The sequence below is a fragment of the Pseudophryne corroboree genome, chromosome 1 (assembly GCF_028390025.1).
Source record: "Pseudophryne corroboree isolate aPseCor3 chromosome 1, aPseCor3.hap2, whole genome shotgun sequence".
Classification (NCBI taxonomy): domain Eukaryota; kingdom Metazoa; phylum Chordata; class Amphibia; order Anura; family Myobatrachidae; genus Pseudophryne; species Pseudophryne corroboree.
The window spans coordinates 683,523,525-683,547,398 of NC_086444.1; the positions used below are offsets into that span (position 1 = coordinate 683,523,525).

The 23,874-nt window shown below is 44.7% G+C and overlaps 1 protein-coding gene and 1 pseudogene across 1 annotated transcript in view; one reads left to right on the forward strand and one right to left on the reverse strand.

Annotated features, from left to right (window-relative positions):
- The window catches only part of SLC46A2 (solute carrier family 46 member 2), a 40,315-nt gene extending 29,659 nt beyond the window's left edge, over positions 1 to 10,656 (forward strand). Inside the window, exons 3-4 of the mRNA XM_063929771.1 lie at positions 2,085 to 2,241; positions 9,034 to 10,656. Coding sequence (XP_063785841.1) covers positions 2,085 to 2,241; positions 9,034 to 9,079 — 203 coding nt within the window. The 3' untranslated portion in view covers positions 9,080 to 10,656. The remainder of the gene's footprint in view (positions 1 to 2,084; positions 2,242 to 9,033) is intronic.
- Positions 10,657 to 10,838: 182 nt separating this feature from the next.
- Positions 10,839 to 21,223, reverse strand: LOC135043423 (general transcription factor II-I repeat domain-containing protein 2A-like; annotated as a pseudogene).
- Between the last annotated feature and the right edge of the window lie 2,651 nt (positions 21,224 to 23,874).

Here is a 23,874-nt window from a genome sequence, read left to right on the forward strand (position 1 = left end):
GACAAAATTCTGCATGACTTGTATCTAGTTATTGCTTACATAAGGGTTATGTTACAGTTTTGATCAGTCTCTGACTGCTGCTGTTTGTTTCATACTGTTGACTGGTTCGTATATTCCAGGTTATACGGCGTGAATGGTGTGGGCTGGTATGAATCTTGCCTTTGGATTAACAAAATCCTTTCCTCGTACTGTCCGTCTCCTCTGGGCACAGTTTCTCTAACTGAGGTCTGGAGGAGGGGCATAGAGGGAGGAGCCAGTGCACACCCATTCTACAGTTCTTTATAGTGCCCATGTCTCCTGCGGAGCCCGTCTACACCCCATGGTCCTTACGGAGTCCCCAGCATCCTCTACGGACTAGGAGAAAAAGATTTACCGGTAGGTTTAAAATCTTATTTTTTCCAAAAGTAGGTAAGTATGACTTGTAAAGGGAAATGCGATCTGGCCGAATTTACAAAAAAGAAAAAAATGTAAAAAGATACCGGATAATAACGCTATCTTAAGATAGTGTTATCCAGGATTGCCTCCGGTTCCCTGACTCCTGCACAGCCTTCACTGCGTGCTAGAAATGTAGGCTATGCTTGAATCTGGCCCCTGTGATCAGCCATGTGTGTCTGATGGGCACACAGGCTGATCTGTGTAAAAAAAAAAAAAAAAAGTTAGAAAAAATAAATGAATAAAAGTAATACTTACCTGCACCCAGGAACCAGTGATAGGTGATCCTGTGAGAGCAGCTGGTCATCTGATCGCTGTGCTCCTGCTGTGACACCCAGTGCAGCGATGCTGTTAAGCCAGCATCTCACCTTAAATCACCGGGTTCACAGCGGAGCATAGCATCAGATGACCGGTTGCCCTCACAGATCATGGCATGCAAAGTCACAGGGAGGGTGGGCGATGGATGGGGGAGGGGGTCCGGAGCAACCGTGGGTGGTGGAGGGAGAGGTGTGGAGGTGCCGCAGATGGGACCTGGGGATATGGCAAGTGGGGGAGAGGTGGGTAATACTTCTCCTGCTTCTCCTCGTGAAAGCAGCTAAGCTGCTGTCCTCCCTTTGGCAGTGGCTCTCCCGGAGACTTGCACAGCAGCCAAGCAGCCAGTCAGTTTTGTTAGCGCCAGTATCCCAACACGCCGCATTACAGGGAAGAAGATGCACACAATAAACTACAGCTCCCAGCAGGCCTTAACGCTGGAATGCTTTGGCGCTAAGGGATGCTGGGAGGTGTTGTTTATTTAGTGCGTTTGCTTCCCTGTAATGCGGCATGTTGGAACACCGACGCTAACAATAGTGACAGGCTGGCAGAACTGACTGACTCGCTGAATCAATGTAAAAGGTGAGAGTGCTGTGAAATGTCAGTGACACTGCACACTCACTGCCCTGCACAGTACTGTCACCTTTTACATTGATTCAGCGTCCAGACATTACCCTCTGCGGTATCACACACTCTATCCGTTACATTAGCCATCTCGGGGCTTCCAGGCCGGCAGCCCAGGTGCAGTGTTGCGGAGTCAGGGCCTCTGGGGATCTGGGCGCGGCTGTGGCGGGGAGTCACTTCTGTGACATCACGCGCAGAGGAGCCTTCGGGGGTCAGAGAGTATGCAGCGCAGGGAGGGCTGCGGCGCTTTCATACACATCTATGGCGGTGGCTGCAGCAGCTTTTGTTCCACCTGCGCTGCGGCTAGGGAGTGGGGATTGTTGATGCCGGAGGGGGCAGGCGGACTGGCAGCAGGACATAGGACGCTGCAGTAAAAGGATTGGGATGGTCAGTAGGTACACATGTACTAGGTCGACATGGGAAAAAGTAGACATGAGTTTTTTGACTGTTTTTTGGTGTAGTTTTCTTCGTAAAGTGACAGGGAACCCCAATTAGTGTACCGTAATCTGTATATTTTGGTTGGCAGAAAATGTAGCCGCCTATAAACTGGGTAATAGGCAGCCCACAGTAGCACTTGATATATTCCAGATTTGTATATTTATTTATATCAAACACGGACAGAATATGCAGAAAATAATGTTTTGTTCTTTCCATTTCTATTCAGTATATTTATTTTTGAATTCCACAAAACTGATCATGCATATGTTTCTTTCCAGGCAAAGTCTTTGTTGTGCTTCAACTGTCACTAGCCATTTCAGGGGTGATTACATCAACTGTTTACAATAAGATTTATCAAGCCACGCTAGAAAGATTCAGTGGAACCTGTTTTATTTTATCAGGCATCATTGCTATTCTAAGCCTCATTCCTATCAGGTATGTTTTAAACAAAAAAATGCCATTTTAAATGTTGTGACTAAATCTCAGAATCTTTAAACTTACAGGCACACTTGGCACGTAAGGGGTTATTCAATTAGACACAATAAATTGTTTATTTTTGCACCAATTTTATTTTGGGGAGGGAGGAGGGCTACTCAATAAGCCCCCATTTATTACACCCTTAAAAATGTTCGAGTTTCATGCAAAAAAAAATAGGATCTGCGATTTCTGGGAAAATGAATAATAAATTCACAAATCTAATTCATCTTTTTTATTTATTTATTTATTTAAAATATTCAAAGTAATTTATATCTGTTGGATTTATTTAAACATTTCTGCATTTGTTGCTAAACAGCATTATTTGTCAAAATAACTTGCAGGCGTGTCCGGACCATTTTCAGGGCGGCTGCGTGACAACATCAAAAAATAAATAAAATAAATTGTGTAAATGAGAAGGCCTTTGCCGGGTGGCCTTGCCCTGTGCTGGGCTGCCCAGCATATGAGTAGATGGACGCAGATCTTGCTGCGGGAAGCAAGATCTGCGTCCATCTCTGAATAACCCCAATAGTTGTGTAAGAATGAGTGTAAATATGGTAAGTGATAGCATCCGTCATTTGGGCACTGCTGTGATTATTACAGTGCATCCGGAAAGTATTCACAGCGCTTCCTTTTTCCACATTTTGTCATGTTACAGCCTTATTCCAAACTGGAATAAATTAATCTTTTCCCCTCAAAATTCTACACACAATGGGGGTAATTCAGTTGATCGCAACAACAAATTTGTTAGCAGTTGAGCAAAACCATGTGCACTGCAGCGGGGGGGGGGGGTTCAGATATAACATTTTAACATTTGCAGAGAGAGTTAGATGTGGGTGGGTTATATTATTTCTGTGCAGGGTAAATACTGGCTGCTTTATTTTTACACTGCAATTTAGATTTCAGTTTGAACACACCCCAGCCAAATGTAACTCTCTCTGCACATATTACATCTGACCCCCCTCCCTGCAGTGCACATGGTTTTGCCTAACTGCTAACAAATTTGCTGCTGTGATCAACTCTGAATATCCCGTAATGACAACGTGAAACAAGTTTTTTGGAGATTTTTGCTAATTTAAATCACATACAGTTGTGCTCATAAGTTTACATACCCTAGCAGAATTTGTGATTTTCTGTCCATTTGTTAGAGGGTATGTAAACTTATGAGCACAACTGTATACATAAGTATTCACAGCCTTTGCTCAATACTTTGTTGATGCACCTTTGGCAGCAATTACAGCCTCAAGTCTTTTTGAATATGATGCCACAAGCTTGGCACACCTATCTTTGGGCAGTTTTGACAATTCCTCTTTGCAGCATCTCTCAAGCTCCATCAGGTTGGATGGGAATTGCCGGTGCACAGCCATTTTCAGATCTCTCCAGAAATGTTCAATCGGATTCAAGTTTGGGCTTTGGCTGGGCCACTCACGGACATTCACAGAGTTGTCCAGAAGCCATTCCTTTGATATCTTGGCTTTGTGCTTAGGGTCGTTGTCCTGCTGAAAAATGAACCGTCGCCCCAGTCTGAGGTCAAGACCGCTCTGGAGCAGGTTTTCATCCAGGATGTCTCTGTACATTGCTGCATTCATCTTTCTCTCTGTCTTGACTAGTCTCCCAGTTCCTGCCGCTGAAAAACATCCCCACAGCATGATGCTGCCACCACCATGCTTCATTGCAGGGATGATATTGGCCTGGTGATGAGCGGTGTCTGGTTTCCTCCAAGCATGACGCCTGGCATTCACGCCAAAGAGTTCAATCTTTGTCTCATCAGACCAGAGAATTTTGTTTCTCATGGTCTGAGAGTCCTTCAGGTGCATTTTTGCAAATTCCAGGCAGGCTGCCATGTTCTTTTTACTAAGGAGTGGCTTCCGTCTGGCCACTCTACCATACAGGTCTGATTGGTGGAATGCTGCAGAGATGGTTGTCCTTCTGGAAGGTTCTCCTCTCTCCACAGAGGAATGCTGTAGCTCTGACGGAGTGACCATCGGTTCTTGGTCACCTCCCTGAGTTTCAGTTTAGATGGCCGGCCAGCTCTAGAAAGAGTCCCGGTGGTTCTAAACTTCTTCCATTTACAGACGATGGAAGCCACTGTGCTCACTGTGACATTCAAAGCAGTAGATATTTTTCTGTTCCCTTCCCCAAATTTGTGCCTGGAGACAGTCTTGGAAGGTCTACAGACAATTCCTTTGACTTCATGCTTGATTTGTGCTCAGACATGCACTGTCAAAGGTGGGACCTTATATAGACAGGTGTGTGCCTTTCCAAATAGGGTACAATCAACTAAATTTACCACAGGTGGACTCCAATTAAGCTGTAGGAACATCTCAAGTATGATCAGTAAAAACAGGATGCAACTGATCAGTAAAAACAGGATGCACCTGATCTCAATTTTGAACATCATGGCAAAAGCTGTGAATACTTACTGTATGTATATGTGATTTCTTAGTTTGTTTTTTTATGAAAAAACTTTTTTCACGTTGTCATTATGGGGTAATGTGTGTAGAATTTTGAGGGAAAAATTAATTTATTCCAGTTTGAAATAAGTCTGTAACGTAACAAAATGTGGAAAAAGTGAAGCGCTGTGAATACTTTCCAGATGCACTGTATCTCCAGTAAAGGTTCAGATTGAGTAAACTATATAAATTGCACTTTAGAGAACTGTATATGTCAGAAAAGCACATAAGGAAGCAAAATCTTAAAGAACAAGTGTTTTTGTTGGTCTAGAATTACAGTTTTGGATTTGAATAAAGCATTTCTGGTCTATTTTATGCCCGGGGGTAAAGCTACTCCTGAAAAAGTGGAGCTTTCATTTACTTATAATATATATATATATAGATACAGTATATATATATATATATATATATATATATACTTGTTGCAAACTCCGGCACTCCTGAACTAGCCACACATAACTTGCTCCGGTGCCCTCCACCCGGGGGGCTGCCCCAGAATATAAACGTGACACAAATGAGGCGGCACTCAGAGACTGATGAAAAGGTGATCTTTGTATTGGCAAAAGGTTGACGTTTCGGGGACGTGCTCCCCTTCCCCAGAACAATTTGAATAATGTGACAGGTGAATCTTAAATACACACAACTTACCCCAAGGGCCTCCCACCACCGGCGTCCTCCCTCGGCACGTTGCCCGCAGCTTCGATCTGGCACTTCCGGCTTCCGGCGGCGGAGCGGGGATGACGCAACGGGACCCCGAGCGGTAGTCATGGCAACACCTAGCCTGGCCGGCGCTTAACTCCCGCGATCTCACCAGCTGCCAAACAGCCGGGCGGATGTGACGTCACGGGACCCGGCTCCGTTGTCAAGGAGACGCTAAAAGTAAACAAACAAAAGAATTTTATAAATGAAGAAAATGCTTCATATAATACAGTGCACATAAATAGCATTATAAAACATGCACAACATTGAAAACTCTATTTGCATGAATAAAAATATTGAATTTGATTAAAAAACTTGACAATGTGTGTGACATAAAAAATCTTTTTAAGACATGATAACCATAAACACTATGCCCTATTTCACCTCCGTGTGTTAAATACAGTATACATGAACAGTGCACTAAACCTGAACTCCATAGAGGGTACACTACGTCATAATAATGTTTAAAGAAAATCAGTGGTCTAAAAAAATTTTTCAAAACTTATTTAAGTTTCCTACTGCATAGAGTAGCATTTCCTACTGCATTTGATAGCATTGCAGTAGGAAACTTAAATAAGTTTTGACATTTTTTTTTAGACCACTGATTTTCTTTAAACATTATTATGACGTAGTGTACCCTCTATGGAGTTCAGGTTTAGTGCACTGTTCACGTATACTGTATTTAACACACGGAGGTGAAATAGGGCATAGTGTTTATGGTTATCATGTCTTAAAAAGATTTTTTATGTCACACACATTGTCAAGTTTTTTAATCAAATTCAATATTTTTATTCATGCAAATAGTGTTTTCAATGTTGTGCATATTTTATAATGCTATTTATGTGCACTGTATTATATGAAGCATTTTCTTCATTTATAAAATTCTTTTGTTTGTTTACTTTTAGCGTCTCCTTGACAACGGAGCCGGGTCCCGGGACGTCACATCCGCCCGGCTATTTGGCAGCTGGTGAGATCGCGGGAGTTGAGCGCCGGCCAGGCTAGGTGTTGCTATGACTACCGCTCGGGGTCCCGTTGCGTCATCACCGCTCCACCGCCGGAAGCCAAAAGTGCCAGATCGGAGTTGCGGGCAGCGTGCCGAGGGAGGACGCCGGTGGTGGGAGGCCCTTGGGGTAAGTTGTGTGTATTTAAGTTTCACCTGTCACATTATTCAAATTGTTCTGAGGAAGGGGAGCACGTCTCCGAAACGTCAACCTTTTGCCAATATAAAGATCACCTTTTCATCAGTCTCTGAGTGCCGCCTCATTTGTGTCACGTTTATATATATATATATATATACTGCTCAAAAAAATAAAGGGAACACTTAAACAACACAATGTAACTCCAAGTCAATCACACTTCTGTGAAATCAAAATGTCCACTTAGGAAGCAACACTGATTGACAATCAATTTCAAATGCTGTTGTGCAAATGGATTAGACAACAGGTGGGAATTATAGGCAATTAGCAAGACACCCCCAATAATGGAGTTGTTCTGCAGGTGGTGACCACAGACCACTTCTCAGCTCCTATGCTTTCTGGCTGATGTTTTGGTCACTTTTGAAAGCTGGCAGTGCTTTCACTCTAGTGGTAGCATGAGGCGGAGTCTACAACCCACACAAGTGGCTCAGGTAGTGCAACTCATCCAGGATGGCACATCAATGTGAGCTGTGCCAAGAAGGTTTGCTGTGTCTGTCAGCATAGTGTCCAGAGCATGGAGGTGCTACCAGGAGACAGGCCAGTACATCAGGAGACGTGGAGGAGACCGTAGGAGGGCAACAACCCAGCAGCAGGACCGCTACCTTCGCGTTTGTGCAAGGAGGAACAGGAGCACTGCCAGAGCCCTGCAAAATGACCTCCAGCAAGCCACAAATGTGCATGTGTCTACTCAAATGATCAGAAACAGACTCCATGAGGGTGGTATAAGGGCCCAACGTCCACAGGTGGGGGTTGTGCTTACAGCCCAACACCATGCAGGACATTTGGCATTTGCCAGAGAACACCAAGATTGGCAAATTCGCCACTGGCGCCCTGTGCTCTTCACAGATGAAAGCAGGTTCTCACTGAGCACATGTGACAGAGTCTGGAGACGCCAAGGAGAACGTTCTGCTGCCTGCAACATCCTCCAGCAAGACCGGTTTGGCAGTGGGTCAGTAATGGTGTGGGGTGGCATTTCTTTGGGGGGCCGCACAGCCCTCAATGTGCTCACCAGAGGTAGCCTGACTGCCATTAGGTACTGAGATGAGATCCTCAGACCCCTTGTGAGACCATATGCTAGTGCGGTTGGCCCTGGGTTCCTCCTAATGCAAGACAATGCTAGACCTTATGTGGCTGGAGTGTGTCAGCAGTTCCTGCAAGACGAAGGCATTGATGCTATGGACTGGCCCGCCCGTTCCCCAGACCTGAATCCAATTGAGCACATCTGGGACATCATGTCTTGCTCCATCCATGTCATTGCACCACAGACTGTCCAGGAGTTGGCGGATGTTTTAGTCCAGGTCTGGTAGGAGATCCCTCAAGAGACCATCCGCCAACTCATCAGGAGCATGCCCAGGCATTGTAGGGAGGTCATACAGGCACGTGGAGGCCACACACACTACTGAGCCTCATTTTGACTTGTTTTAAGGACATTACATCAAAGTTGGATCAGCCTGTAGTGTGTTTTTCTACTTTAAGTTTGAGTGTGACTCCAAATCCAGACCTCCATGGGTTAATAAATTTGATTTCCATTGATAATTTTTGTGTGATTTTGTTGTCAGCACATTCAACTATGTAAAGAACAAAGTATTTAATAAGAATATTTCATTCATTCAGATCTAGGATGTGTTATTTTAGTGTACCCTTTATTTTTTTGAGCAGTGTATATATATATATATATATATATATATATATATATATACCATTCTACAATCTTCACACCACTAGTGCTCAAGATGTCCTACTACCCCCTACCTTTAGTTACCATTGCAAAATTACCCCAGATCCCTTGTTAATCCAGTTTTCTAGAGAAACTCTCAGCTAAAATAATCCAAAATACACTCAAATATAATTACATAAATTTTGGAGTTTTCTATTAAGAAACATTTGATTAGTGCCCGGAATTTTTGTGCTCACCCCGGGCTCATGGGCAGGTCCTGTGCCCACATTTACTGCTGGTGACTCGCATTATTTGACAGGCAGAGGCATTCGCAGGGCGGCAACACTCCATTTCCAAGGCAGAAACGGAGCATTGCGCTGCAAACTCCAATCAAAAAGATGGAGGCTGCCCTCCTGCTGTCGCAGTCAGGCTGCGCCAGCAGGAGGCTTCCCTAATTTCAGCGACCAAGCACTAATTGCAGTGCGATCGCAATATGCGCATGATCGCAGATAGGGGGGCGGTGGTTAGCATGCTGGACAGCCTTGCTCTGCGATGGGCAGCATCCAGCATGCGAGTCAAAGGTTTGAAAATTCTGCTAAAAAGCTGAATCTGCAATCCTTACTGAATAAGTCCTTAATTCTAATAGAAAGTATAGAAAATCAGTTTTTCAGATTATATTAAATATGATTTAATTGACTGTAGTGCTAAAATTTATGTATTATTTTAGCCTTTTTTTAATCTTTTTTAGTGTCACGGCATATAAATATTCAACACTCCTTCAAACAAGCAGATAGGGACCACAAACAGAAACCCTGGACATGGCTGAGCAAGGAATTAGAAGCTAAAGGTTAAATATGTAAGGTCCGTCCAGTTGGTAACGGCAGCATCTCCCACCCTCCCATCTGTTTTGGCTATTGTACAATGAGGGTGAGATGGATTAATGCTTTCATATGTCACAACATGAAGTGTGACACTATCTGAGGTTTTGGTTTATGTGATTTATCCTTTTATTGGCAGGGTCATCCTAACATATACTGTAGGTACACTGGGCAGCTGCTTAGGACCCCACGATTCTAGGGGCCTTTGAGCAGTGACAGGCTGGCACTTCCAGAGCTCCTCTGCAAGCAGGTACAAAATGCTGCCTGGATGCTCTGATTGTGAATTACAAATTCAGAATAGCTAGGCAGAATTCTCTACCTGTCTCCCAGCCTGCAGCCAACCTCTCAGTCTCTACATCCAAGCACACAAAGTAGTTATAGAAATGCTGGCAAAGTGATAAACGGGAGGTATGTTTGTTCCAGTTTTCTGGCCTATGTATTTTAAGCCCCCAGGAAAATTCTGTTTTGTTAAACAGACTTCATGAGAGTTTGGGCTTTTCGATAAAGCCAGATATGGATCCTGGGGATGTGGATGTGAGACGGAAGGGCTCCATTCACAAAGTCATTTTTGGGTCTTTAGACCTTCAGCCTTGGAGCGGCTTATTAGGGCCTGCAGATGTAGTAAGCTGATATAAGCTTAGTCAGGGCTTGGCTCAGAGCCCACAACCTGGGGAAACAGGCAGCAAGCTTGATGTGAGACACTGATTTACTGGCTGTAAGTACTGTGCATATGCCCGTAATAGCACAAGTTCATGACTGGCTCCCAACTAACTTCCTAGCCTATAGTGTTACTGGGACTGAATAGGCAGAGAGTCCCCAGAAACTAACAGCACCTGAACCTGAATTGCTAGGGGAAGTAAACCCAGCCAAAGTCCCGCTATTCATAAAGCGCCAAGGGGTATAGACTCAGGCACCTAATTAAACCCCTCACTACACCATTGTCGTCAGTTAAGGACAGTTATTCAGGCTCAACCTGTCTGCTAATGTGTTAATTGCTGGAGTTTAGGACACAGAGGGAGAGAGTGAGCCATCAAGAAGAGACAATAGCATATTTTATTCAGGACAGCAGCCGCATTACCTTGCACCTGGCTGTGAGCGACAGAAAGCTGTGTGTGTAGAGAATTACAGCCAGACTGAGGGGGACATGTACTAAGCAGTGATAAAAGTGGAGTAGTGAGCCAGTGAAGAAGTTCAGTCAGTATTGACGTAACATTTAGAATTTGCATACTATAAAAGTATACAGAGCAGCTATGTCAGGGGTGGGCAATTAATTTCTATAGGGGGCCACATGAAAAATCTTAACTGTGTTGGAGGGCTGAACCAATGATAACTTGAATTTAATTATGCTCAATATTAATTTTCTCCCATTATAAAAAGCAGCAAATTATATATTTTGATAAGATGCTACTGGTAATCAGAAGTTTAAGAATATTCTGTAAATATTTATGTAAATGTATGAATTGTGGTATAGGTCAAAGAGGAAAATATGTAAAAGAGTCTAAAAGTAATAAACAGTTTACTTTAAAACAAAAACAATCATTACATCACTGTTTCATTTTATTTTTAACTTGTTAATCTTCACAAATACTAAAGAGGTGTTTTGCAGTATGTTAAAGATAAGCAACTAATCAACTTTAGACAAAAAGCAATAAATGCTTTTGATGTTACAGTTCAGTTACTTGTTCAGTGAGAAAAATCCAGTCTGTCTTGGGCTTGAACAAGTGCGCTGAATGTCTGAGGTGGCTATGCGAAGGATAGCTGAGAGGTGATCATCAGTGATAGAGGATCTGTGTCTGAATTTGTTGAACTTCATCACTGAGAATGTCTGTTCACATGTGTAGGTAGATCCAAAGAGGACTAGAATCCTCAGAGCATGTCTCCTCATGTGTGGAAAGTTCTCCTCTTTGAGTGAAGAGTAAAACTCAAGCAGTGGGACTGACCTAAAGTGCGCTGCCAGAAGTGTGTCAGACTGCAAGTCAATGAGTTCCATATGAACATCACTGGGTGCATTATCCACACTGCAGGTGAAGGGAGAAGAAACCATGGAGGTCATTCCGAGTCGTTCGCTCGGAAAATTTCTTCGCATCGCAGCGTTTTTCCGCTTAGTGCGCATGCGCAATGTCCGCACTGCGACTGCGCCAAGGAAATTTGCTATGAAGTTTGGATTTTTACTCACCGCTTTTTCTTCGCTCAGGCGATCGTAGTGTGATTGACAGGAAATGGGTGTTACTGGGCGGAAACAGCCCGTTTTATGGGCGTGTGGGAAAAAACGCTACCGTTTCCGGAAAAAACGCGGGAGTGGCTGGAGAAACGGAGGAGTGTCTGGGCGAACGCTGGGTGTGTTTGTGACGTCAAACCAGGAACGATAAGCACTGAACTGATCACAGATGCCGAGTAAGTCTGAAGCTACTCTGAAACTGCTACAAGATGTGTAATCGCAATATTGCGAATCTTTCGTTCGCAATTTTAAGAAGCTAAGATTCACTCCCAGTAGGCGGCGGCTTAGCGTGTGCAATACTGCTAAAATCGCCTTGCGAGCGAACAACTCGGAATGAGGGCCCATGTTCATTTCACTCTCAAGTGTTTTGAAGTCTTGAAATCGCCTTGAAAACTCACCATGCAGTGCTTCTAACATGGATGAGTACCTGTGGAGGTGATCAGCTGATGGTGTGGCTTCCTTTAGTGTTGGCATGTGAGTGAGAATATTGTCCCCCATTTGGCGTGAGAGTAGCTGCAACTTTCTCATGAAAGCCTTCACTGAGCTGTACATTTCATGCACAAAAAGGCCCTTGCATTGCAGTTTGACATTCAGTTCATTCATCTGAGCAGTCACATCTACAGAAAAACCAAGGTCTACCAGCCGGTATCCGGACTCCAGGTCGACAGCAAAAAGGTCGACACACCTTAGGTCGACGCCAATTGGTCGACACACCTTAGGTCAACATGGACAAAATGTCGACATGGGCAAAATGTCGACAGGAACAAGGTCGACATGGGGAAAGGTCGACATGAGTTTTTCAGGATTTTTTCTTTTTTGGAACCTTTTCATGCTTAACGATCCACGTGGACTACGATTGGAACGGTAATCTGTGCCGAGCGAAGCGCAGGCACCATGCCCGAAGCATGACGAGCGAAGCGGTGCACTAATTGGGATTCCCGGTCACTCTACGAAGAAAACGACACAAAAAAAACATAAAAAACTCATGTCGACCTTTTTCCATGTCGACCTTGTTCCTGTCGACCTTTTGTCCATGTCGACCTTTTGTCCATGTCGACCTAAGGTGTGTCGACCAATTTGCATCGACCTAAGGTGTGTCGACCTTTTTGCTGTCGACCCTGAGTCCCAGACCCCTACCAGCCAGTCTGCATCTGAAAGCTGAGGGATGTAATTTCCCTTCTTCACACAGAACTCCAAGATCTCCTCTCTCAGGTCCCAGAAAACTTTCAGCACTTTTCCCAGGCTGGGCCACCTGGCAGCTGTGTGGTAGCTGATGTCAGGATGTTCAGTCTCAATTTCCTCCAAAAGTGCAACAAACTGTCTTTGATTCAGTGCTCTTGCTCTGATTAAGTTAACTGTTTTAGTTACAACATCAATAACATGGTTAATTTTTAATACTGACTTACACAACACTTCCTGATGTATAATACAATGCAAAAATGTTAATTTCTGCTCAGGGTTCATTTATGTCACTTTATCCTGCATTCTCTTCAAAAGTCCAACATTTTTCCCCGTCAGATTTGGACAACCATCTGTTGTCACACCTACAAGTTTGTGCCATTTCAGTCCCAACTTGTCCAAACATGCATTTACAGTAGTACCTCCGTTAAGAAATCACTCCCTGTTGTTGCCCCTTTCATTGACTGCATGGCTGCCAGCTCCTCCATTATTTTGAAGTCTGCAGTGATCCCACGTAAGAAGATGAGTAGCTGGGCAGTGTCACGTACATCGCAGCTCTCATCCAGAGCCAGGGTAAAACAGTCAAAGTTAACCGTTCTGTTCTTCAGCTGAAACTCCAGATTTTCCCGCAATGTCCTCAACCCTTCTCTTTACAGTGCGCCGGGAGAGGGGGATGTTCTCAAATGCGCCCTTTTTCTCTGGGCATATTAGGGCAGCAGAGTCCACCAAACACTCCTTTAAAAACTCTCCGTCAGAAAACGGTTGACTATTTCTAGCTATTTTATGAGATATGACATAACTTGTCTTAGCAGCTGTATCTCTGGGTGCGCTAAGTTTTGTAAAAAGCGTTCGTTGAGTTTGCAGCTTGGCTAGCAAAGTCTCCGACTCCTTTGCGCACTCTTGGTCGGATAAGTTCTTATATTTATCCTCATGTTTGGTCACGTAGTGGCGATTCAGATTGTAATCCTTAAACACAGTGACTTGTGTACCTCAAACTAAGCACACGGCTTTACCCTTGATTTCTGTAAATAAATATTTAGCAGTCCATGTCTTGTTGAAAACACGGCATTCGGAATCAACTTTTCTATTTTTAATGTGAGCCCACATTTTTTGGGGGACAGTATTTAATAGTAGTGATGAGCGGGTTCGGTTTCTCGGAAACCGAACCCCCCCGAACTTCACCCTTTTTACATGGGTCCGAGCCATACTCGGATTCTCCCATATGGCTCGGTTAACCCGAGCGCGCCCGAACGTCATCATCCTGCTGTCGGATTCTCGCGAGATTCGGATTCTATATAAGCAGCCGCGCGTCGCCGCCATTTTCACTCGTGCATTGGAAATGTTAGGGAGAGGACGTGGCTGGCGTCCTCTCCGTTATTGTTGAACTTGATTGTGCTTTATTGCTTAATTGTGGGGAGGACTGGGGAGCAGCTATATAATATAGGAGAAGTACAGTGCAGAGTTTTGCTGATCAGAGACCACCAGTTTTATCCGTTCTCTGCCTGAAAAAAAACGCTCCTTATCTGTGCTCAGTGTGCTGCATATATCTGTGCTCACACTGCTTAATTGTGGGGACTGGGGAGCAGCTGTATTATATAGCAGGAGTACAGTGAAGAGTTTTGCTGACAGTGACCACCAGTATACGTTGTCTGCCTGAAAAACACTCCATATCTGTGCTTAGTGTGCTGCTTTATTGTGGGGACTGGGGACCACCAGTATAATATTATATAGGAGGAGTACAGTGCAGAGTTTTGCTGACCAGTGACCACCAGTATATAATATATAGCATTACGGTACAGTAGGCCACTGCTGTACCTACCTCTGTGTCGTCAAGTATACTATCCATCTAGATTCTATACCTGTGGTGCATTTCAGTTGTGCAGTTTGCTGACACAGTGACCACCAGTATATATAGCAGTAAGGTACGGAAGGCCACTGCTGTACCTACCTCTGTGTCGTCATTAAGTATACTATCCATCTACATTCTATACCTGTGGTGCATTTTAGTTTTGCAGTTTGCTGACACAGTGACAACCAGTATACTATATATAGCAGTACGGTACGGAAGGCCACTGCTGTACCTACCTCTGTGTCGTCATTAAGTATACTATCCATCTACATTCTATACCTGTGGTGCATTTTAGTTTTGCAGTTTGCTGACACAGTGACCACCAGTATACTATATATAGCAGTACGGTACGGAAGGCCACTGCTGTACCTACCTCTGTGTCGTCATTAAGTATACTATCCATCTACATTCTATACCTGTGGTGCATTTTAGTTTTGCAGTTTGCTGACACAGTGACCACCAGTATATATAGCAGTATGGTACGGAAGGCCACTGCTGTACCTACCTCTGTGTCGTCATTAAGTATACTATCCATCTACATTCTATACCTGTGGTGCATTTTAGTTTTGCAGTTTGCTGACACAGTGACCACCAGTATACTATATATAGCAGTACGGTACGGAAGGCAACTGCTGTACCTACCTCTGTGTCGTCATTAAGTATACTATCCATCTACATTCTATACCTGTGGTGCATTTTAGTTTTGCAGTTTGCTGACACAGTGACCACCAGTATACTATATATAGCAGTACGGTACGGAAGGCCACTGCTGTACCTACCTCTGTGTCATCATTAAGTATACTATCCATCTACATTCTATACCTTTGGTGCATTTTTGTTTTGCAGTTTGCTGACACAGTGACCACCAGTATATATAGCAGTACGGTACGGAAGGCCACTGCTGTACCTACCTCTGTGTCATCATTAAGTATACTATCCATCTACATTCTATACCTGTGGTGCATTTTAGTTTTGCAGTTTGCTGACACAGTGACCACCAGTATATATAGCAGTACGGTACGGAAGGCCACTGCTGTACCTACCTCTGTGTCGTCATTAAGTATACTATCCATCTACATTCTATACCTGTGGTGCATTTTAGTTTTGCAGTTTGCTGACACAGTGACCACCAGTATACTATATATAGCAGTACGGTACGGAAGGCCACTGCTGTACCTACCTCTGTGTCGTCATTAAGTATACTATCCATCTACATTCTATACCTGTGGTGCATTTTAGTTTTGCAGTTTGCTGACACAGTGACCACCAGTATACTATATATTGCAGAACGGTACGGAAGGCCACTGCTTTACCTACCTCTGTGTCGTCATTAAGTATATTATCCATCTACATTCTATACCTGTGGTGCATTTTAGTTTTGCAGTTTGCTGACACAGTGACCACCAGTATACTATATATAGCAGAACGGTACGGAAGGCCACTGCTGTACCTACCTCTGTGTCGTCATTAAGTATACTATCCATCTACATTCTATACCTGTGGTGCATTTTAGTTTTGCAGTTTGCTGACACAGTGACCACCAGTATATATAACAGTACGGTACGGAAGGCCACTGCTGTACCTACCTCTGTGTCATCATTAAGTATACTATCCATCTACATTCTATACCTGTGGTGCATTTTAGTTTTGCAGTTTGCTGACACAGTGACCACCAGTATACTATATATAGCAGTACGGTACAGAAGGCCACTGCTGTACCTACCTCTGTGTCGTCATTAAGTATACTATCCATCTACATTCTATACCTGTGGTGCATTTTAGTTTTGCAGTTTGCTGACACAGTGACCACCAGTATACTATATATAGCAGTACGGTACGGAAGGCCACTGCTGTACCTACCTCTGTGTCGTCATTAAGTATACTATCCATCTACATTCTATACCTGTGGTGCATTTTAGTTTTGCAGTTTGCTGACACAGTGACCACCAGTATACTATATATTGCAGTACGGTACGGAAGGCCACTGCTGTACCTACCTTTGTGTCATCATTAAGTATATTATCCATCTACATTCTATACCTGTGGTGCATTTTAGTTTTGCAGTTTGCTGACACAGTGACCACCAGTATACTATATATAGCAGTACGGTACGGAAGGCCACTGCTGTACCTAACTCTGTGTCGTCATTAAGTATACTATCCATCTACATTCTATACCTGTGGTGCATTTTAGTTTTGCAGTTTGCTGACACAGTGACCACCAGTATATATAGCAGTACGGTACGGAAGGCCACTGCTGTACCTACCTATGTGTCGTCATTAAGTATACTATCCATCTACATTCTATACCTGCGGTGCATTTTAGTTGTGCGCAGTATATATAGTAGTAGGCCATTGCTATTGATACTGGCATATAATTCCACACATTAAAAAATGGAGAACAAAAATGTGGAGGCTAAAATAGGGAAAGATCAAGATCCACTTCCAACTCATGCTGAAGCTGCTGCCACTAGTCATGGCCGAGACGATGAAATGCCATCAACGTCGTCCGCCAAGGCCGATGCCCAGTGTCATAGTAGAGAGCATGTAAAATCCAAAAAACAAAAGTTCAGTAAAATGACCCAAAAATCAAAATTGAAAGCGTCTGATGAGAAGCGTAAACTTGCCAATATGCCATTTACGACACGGATTGGCAAGGAACGGCTGAGGCCCTGGCCTATGTTCATGGCTAGTGGTTCAGATTCACATGAGGATGGAAGCACTCATCCTCTCGCTAGAAAAATGAAAAGACTTAAGCTGGCAAAAGCACAGCAAAGAACTGTGCGTTCTTCTAAATCACAAATCCCCAAGGAGAGTCCAATTGTGTCGGTTGCGATGCCTGACCTTCCACCATTTGCACGCCCCCTGCAAGTGCTGGAAGGAGCACCCGCAGTCCAGTTCCTGATAGTCAAATTGAAGATGTCACTGTTGAAGTACACCAGGATGAGGATATGGGTGTGCTGGCGCTGGGGAGGAAATTGACAAGGAGAATTCTGATGGTGAGGTGGTTTGTTTAAGTCATGCACCCGGGGAGACACCTGTTGTCCATGGGGCGAATATTGCCATTGACATGCCTGGTCAAAATACAAAAAAAAAATCAGCTCTTCGGTGTGGAATTATTTCAACACAAATGCGGACAACAGGTGTCAAGCCGTGTGTTGCCTTTGTCAAGCTGTAATAAGTAGGGGTAAGGATGTTAACCACCTTGGAACATCCTCCCTTATACGTCACCTGCAGCGCATTCATCATAAGTCAGTGACAAGTTCAAAAACTTTGGATGACAGCGGAAGCAGTCCACTGACCACTAAATCCCTTCCTCTTGTAACCAAGCTCCTGCAAACCATACCACCAACTCCCTCAGTGTCAATTTCCTCCTTACCCAGGAAATCCAATAGTCCTGCAGGCCATGTCACTGGCAAGTCTGACGAGTCCTCTCCTGCCTGGGATTCCTCCGATGCATCCTTGAGTGTAATGCCTACTGCTGCTGGCACTGCTGTTGTTGCTGCTGGGAGTCGATCGTCATCCCAGAGGGGAAGTCGGAAGACCACTTGTACTACTTCCAGTAAGCAATTGACTGTCCAACAGTCCTTTGCGAGGAAGATGAAATATCACAGCAATCATCCTGCTGCAAAGCAGATAACTCAGGCCTTGGCAGCCTGGGCGGTGAGAAACGTGGTTCCGGTATCCACCGTTAATTCAGAGGCCACTAGAGACTTGATTGAGGTACTGTGTCCCCGGTACCAAATACCATCTAGGTTCCATTTCTCTAGGCAGGCGATACCGAAAATGTAGACAGACGTCAGAAAAAGAGTCACCAGTGTCCTAAAAAATGCAGTTGTACCCAATGTCCACTTAACCATGGACATGTGGACAAGTGGAGCAGGGCAGACTCAGGACTATATGACTGTGACAGCCCACTGGGTAGCTGTATTGCCTTCCGCAGCAAGAACAGCAGCGGCGGCACCAGTAGCAGCATCTCGCAAACGCCAACTCGTTCCTAGGCAGGCTACGCTTTGTATCACCACTTTCCAGAAGAGGCACACAGCTGACAACCTCTTACGGAAACTGAGGAAGATCATCGCAGAATGGCTTACCCCAATTGGACTCTCCTGGGGATTTGTGACATCGGACAATACCAGCAATATTGTGCGCGCATTACTTCTGGGCAAATTCCAGCACGTCCCATGTTTTGCACATACATTGAATTTGGTGGTGCAGAATTATTTAAAAAACGACAGGGGCGTGCAAGAGATGCTGTCGGTGGCCCGAAGAATTGCGGGCCACTTTCGGCATTCAGCCACCTCGTACAGAAGACTGGAGCACCACCAAACAATCCTGAACCTGCCCTGCCATCATCTGAAGCAAGAGGTGGTAACGAGGTGGAATTCAACCCTCTATATGCTTCAGAGGATGGAGGAGCAGCAAAAGGCCATTCAAGCCTATACATCTGCCCACGATATAGGCAAAGGAGGGGGAATGCACCTGACTCAAGCGCAGTGGAGAATGATTTCAATGTTGTGCAAGGTTCTGCAACCCTTTGAACTTGCCACACGTGAAGTCAGTTCAGACACTGCCAGCCTGAGTCAGGTCATTCCCCTCATCAGGCTTTTGCAGAAGAAGCTGGAGACATTGAAGGAGGAGCTAAAACAGAGTGATTCCGCTAGGCATGTGGGACTTGTGGATGGAGTCCTTAATTCGCTTAACCAGGATTCACGGGTGGTCAATCTGTTGAAATCAGAGCACTACATTTTGGCCACCGTGCTCGATCCTAGATTTAAAACCTACGTTGTATCTCTCTTTCCGGCAGACACAAGTCTGCAGAGGTTCAAAGACCTGCTGGTGAGAAAATTGTCAAGTCAAGCGGAACGTGACCCGTCAACATCTCCTTCACATTCTCCCGCAACTGGGGGTGCGAGGAAAAGGCTAAGAATTCCGAGCCCACCCGCTGGTGGTGATGCAGGGCAGTCTGGAGCGAGTGCTGACATCTGGTCCGGACTGAAGGACCTGCCAACGATTACTGACATGTCGTCTACTGTCACTGCATCTGATTCTCTCACCATTGAAAGAATGGTGGAGGATTATATGAGTGACCGCATCCAAGTAGGCACGTCAGACAGTCCATACGTATACTGGCAGGAAAAAGAGGCAATTTGGAGGCCCTTGCACAAACTGGCTTTTTTCTACCTAAGTTGCCCTCCCTCCAGTGTGTACTCCGAAAGAGTGTTTAGTGCAGCCGCTCACCTTGTCAGCAATCGGCGTACGAGGTTACTTCCAGAAAATGTGGAGAAGATGATGTTCATCAAAATGAATTATAATCAATTCCTCCGTGGAGACATTCACCAGCAATTGCCTCCAGAAAGTACACAGGGATCTGAGATGGTGGATTCCAGTGAGGACAAATTAATAATCTGTGAGGAGGGGGATGTACACAGTGAAAGGGGTGAGGAATCGGAGGATGATGATGAGGAGGACATCTTGCCTCTGTAGAGCCAGTTTGTGCAAGGAGAGATTGATTGCTTCTTTTTTGGTGGGGGCCAAAACCAACCAGTCATTTCAGTCACAGTCATGTGGCAGACCCTGTCGCTGAAATGATGGGTTCGTTAAAGTGTGCATGTCCAGTTTATACAACATAAGGGTGGGTGGGAGGGCCCAAGGACAATTCCATCTTGCACCTCTTTTTTCTTTCATTTTTCTTTGCATCATGTGCTGTTTGGGGACAATTTTTTTGAAGTGCCATCCTGTCTGACACTGCAGTGCCACTCCTAGATGGGCCAGGTGTTTGTGTCGGCCACTTGTGTTGCTTAGCTTAGTCACACGGCGACCTTGGTGCGCCTCTTTTCTTCTTTGCATCATGTGCTGTTTGGAGACAATTTTTTTGAAGTGCCATGCTGTCTGACACTGCAGTACCACTCCTAGATGGGCCAGGTGTTTGTGTCGGCCACTTGTGTCGCTTAGCTTAGTCACACAGCGACCTTGCTGCGCCTCTTTTTTTCTTTGCATCATGTGCTGTTTGGGGACTATTTTTTTGAAGTGCCATCCTGCCTGACACTGCAGTGCCACTCCTAGACGGGCCTGGTGTTTGTGTCGGCCACTTGTGTCGCTTAGCTTAGCCATCCAGCGACCTCGGTGCAAATTTTAGGACTAAAAATAATATTGTGAGGTGTGAGGTGTTCAGAAAAGACTGGAAATGAGTGGAAATTATGGTTATTGAGGTTAATAATACTATGGGATCAAAATGACCCCCAAATTCTATGATTTAAGCTGTTTTTTAGGGTTTTTTGAAAAAAACACCCGAATCCAAAACACACCCGAATCCGACAAAAAATTTTCGGTGAGGTTTTGCCAAAACGCGTCCGAATCCAAAACACGGCCGCGGAACCGAATCCAAAACCAAAACACAAAATCCGAAAAATGTCCGGTGCACATCACTATTTAATAGGCGGTATCACTCGCATTTAGGCAGATTTAGGCAGCGTGTCTCAAGGTAGGAGCTGAGGACGTGACAGCTGCGGGACGTCCAGGGCGGGGTCCGCTGGGCGGCTGGAACTGGGTGGTAGCATCGGGGATATATCCGCTTCCCATCTGGGGTGGCCTCAGATCCTGATCCTCAAGCTGGCTTGATCTGCTCACGTCCTGGGTGGAGCACAATACCCCAGTGGCCTCAGATCCTGATCCTCCTTGTGGCTCGATCTGCTCACTTCCTGGGCGGAGCACAATACCCCAGTGGCCTCAGATCCTGATCCTCGGGCTGGCTTGATCTGCTCACGTCCTGGGCGGAGCACAATACCCCACACATGCATTAATGATAAATCCATGGTGCAGGGAGCCTGTGGGCGGAGAGCCTACACGGGCATGACAGGGATTGACAAAGGGCCGTATGTGGCCCGCGAGCCGTACTTTGCCCAGGTCTGAGCTATGTACTAAAGGGGTCATTCCGAGTTGATCGTAGCTGTGCTAAATTTAGCACAGCTACGATCAGGCACTCAGACATGCGGGAGTACGCCCAACACAGGGATATTCTGCACTGCATGTCAGTGACACCCCCTCCCCTGCAGAAATGCATAAGCATCGCACAGCGACAATGCTTTTGCATCTCACGAGTTACTCCTGGCCAGCGCAGCTCCTGCGGCTTGCCGGGAGAACCTCTTTGCTGTCCCAGCCGCTGTGGCCCCCCCCCCAACGGTCCGTGTAGTTTTATTCTTACATGCAGAGCCGGCCCTAACCAATATGATGCCCTAGGCAAGATTTTGGCTGGTGCCCCCTAGCACCACTGTGAGTTCCGCCTCTGACCCTGCACCCCTTTCCCATCACACCTCACCCATAGCAGTCCTCATTTTGGTGTTCCTACCCCCTCTATTTGAAATAGGAACAGTGCGCACATTTGGCGTACAGCCCAAAAAGGGCCATGTTCTTGCTGGGAAGGGGCTTAGCCACACAATAATACCGCCAATTCAAATTACGACACACAGCAGTGCAACTTTATTCACATCTTATCATACGATAGTGTCCCTTATTCTCGTTACATCACAAAGTAATACCACTTTACCCTTATTCACATTACATCACATTGAATTACTCCTAATTCACATTACACCATACCATATTGCTCTTTACTCACATTAGACAACACAGTAGTGCCCTTTCTATACATTATGCCACACAGTAGAGCACCTTATACACATAATGCCACACATTAGTAATGCATTTATACACATTATACCACACAGTAATGCCCCTTACACACATGACACACATTATTAATGTTCTTCTAAACATAATGCGCCTTACACATTATGCCAACCTTTATTAATGTCCTCATACACATAATGTTGCTTACACATATGCTGCACATTATTAATGTCCTTATACACATAATGACACACACAATGGGGGTAATTCAAACCTGATCACTGCTGAGCATTTTCGCACAGCATACGATCAGATCTGAACTGCTCATGTGTATGCACTGCAATGCACCAGCGTGTCGGACAACTGCGCAGGGTATTGGTGCCTAGCGACAGGATGGGCTGAAAATTCCAAATGCATGGGCATTCGCAAGGTGATTGACAGGTAGAGGCCGTTGCAACTGACCATTTTGCAGGAGTGTCCAGAAAAATGCAGGCGGGATCAGCCGTTTTCAGGGAGGATGTCTGACGCCAGCTCCGGCCTCGATCAGCAGCAAACTAATGCAGTAGCTGAGTAAGTCCTGGGCTGTGCAGAGGCTGCACAAAGTGATGTTTGTGCAGCTCTGCTGCAAAAGTGATCACACACTTGCACAGACCTTATACCCTGTATGCGCCCTGTAGGCGGTGACTCTGATCGCAGGGCAGCAAAAAATGCAGCCCAGCCCATCAGGTTTGAATTACCCCCAATGTCCCTTACACATATGCCGCACATTATTAATGCACTTATTTACATAATGACACACATAGTGCCCCTTACACATATGCTGCACATTATTATTGTAAACACATAATGACACACACAGTGCCCCTTACACATATGCCGCACATTATTAATGCTTTTATACACATGACACACATAATTCCCCTTACACATATGCTGAACACTACTGCACAAACAACCCAGCAGCACACAGCACTCACATGGGTGCAAACACTGTGACCTCTGCCTCTGCTTGGATACATATGTGTCCTCATACATCTTGACTCAATACACCATGCAGCAGGAGATGCCTGGCTTGAGTCAGCTGGCATCTCTGATAATGTCGGGTGCCTTTTTTCGATGAAAATGCATCTTATTTGCATTACTATGTGGCTATGATGCACAAGCAGCTTCTGCTGATTAAAATGATATGTGGCATGCCTATTTTCTGTGTGCGGCTTTGACTGTTTCTGCATACAAAATGCTACGTTACAGTGATTTCCAGGAATACACTGTAACATAGCATTTCATATGCATATACAGCCGTAGTAACACACACAACATAGGCATGCCGCATATAATTTTAAGAAGCTGCTTGTGCCCCTAGGCATTCCAAATGCCCTAGACATTTGCCTAGTTTGCCTATGCCTAGGTCTGGCTCTGCTTATATTGTACCGTACAGCACATCTTGATGTAGTTTTATTCTTACATGGTACCATACAGTACATCTTACTGTAGTTTTATTCTTACATGGTACCATACGGTACATCTTAATGTAGTTTTATTCTTACATAGTACCGCACAGTACATCTTACTATAGTTTTATTCTTACATGGTACCATACAATACATCTTACTGTAGTTTTTTTTTTCATAAATACTTTATTTTTGTTTTAGAATAAGAACAAGTTCCATGCATTGCAAATGAAGACAGTCAGTGACAGTTCCATAATGTGATGATCATACAAAGAAATAGAATACTGCATATATATTCATAAATTCTATCAGTCGGAAACTTAACACTTCATAAGAAAAAGAAACACATTCCTCAACATCATATAAAAATAAAAGAGGAATGACCT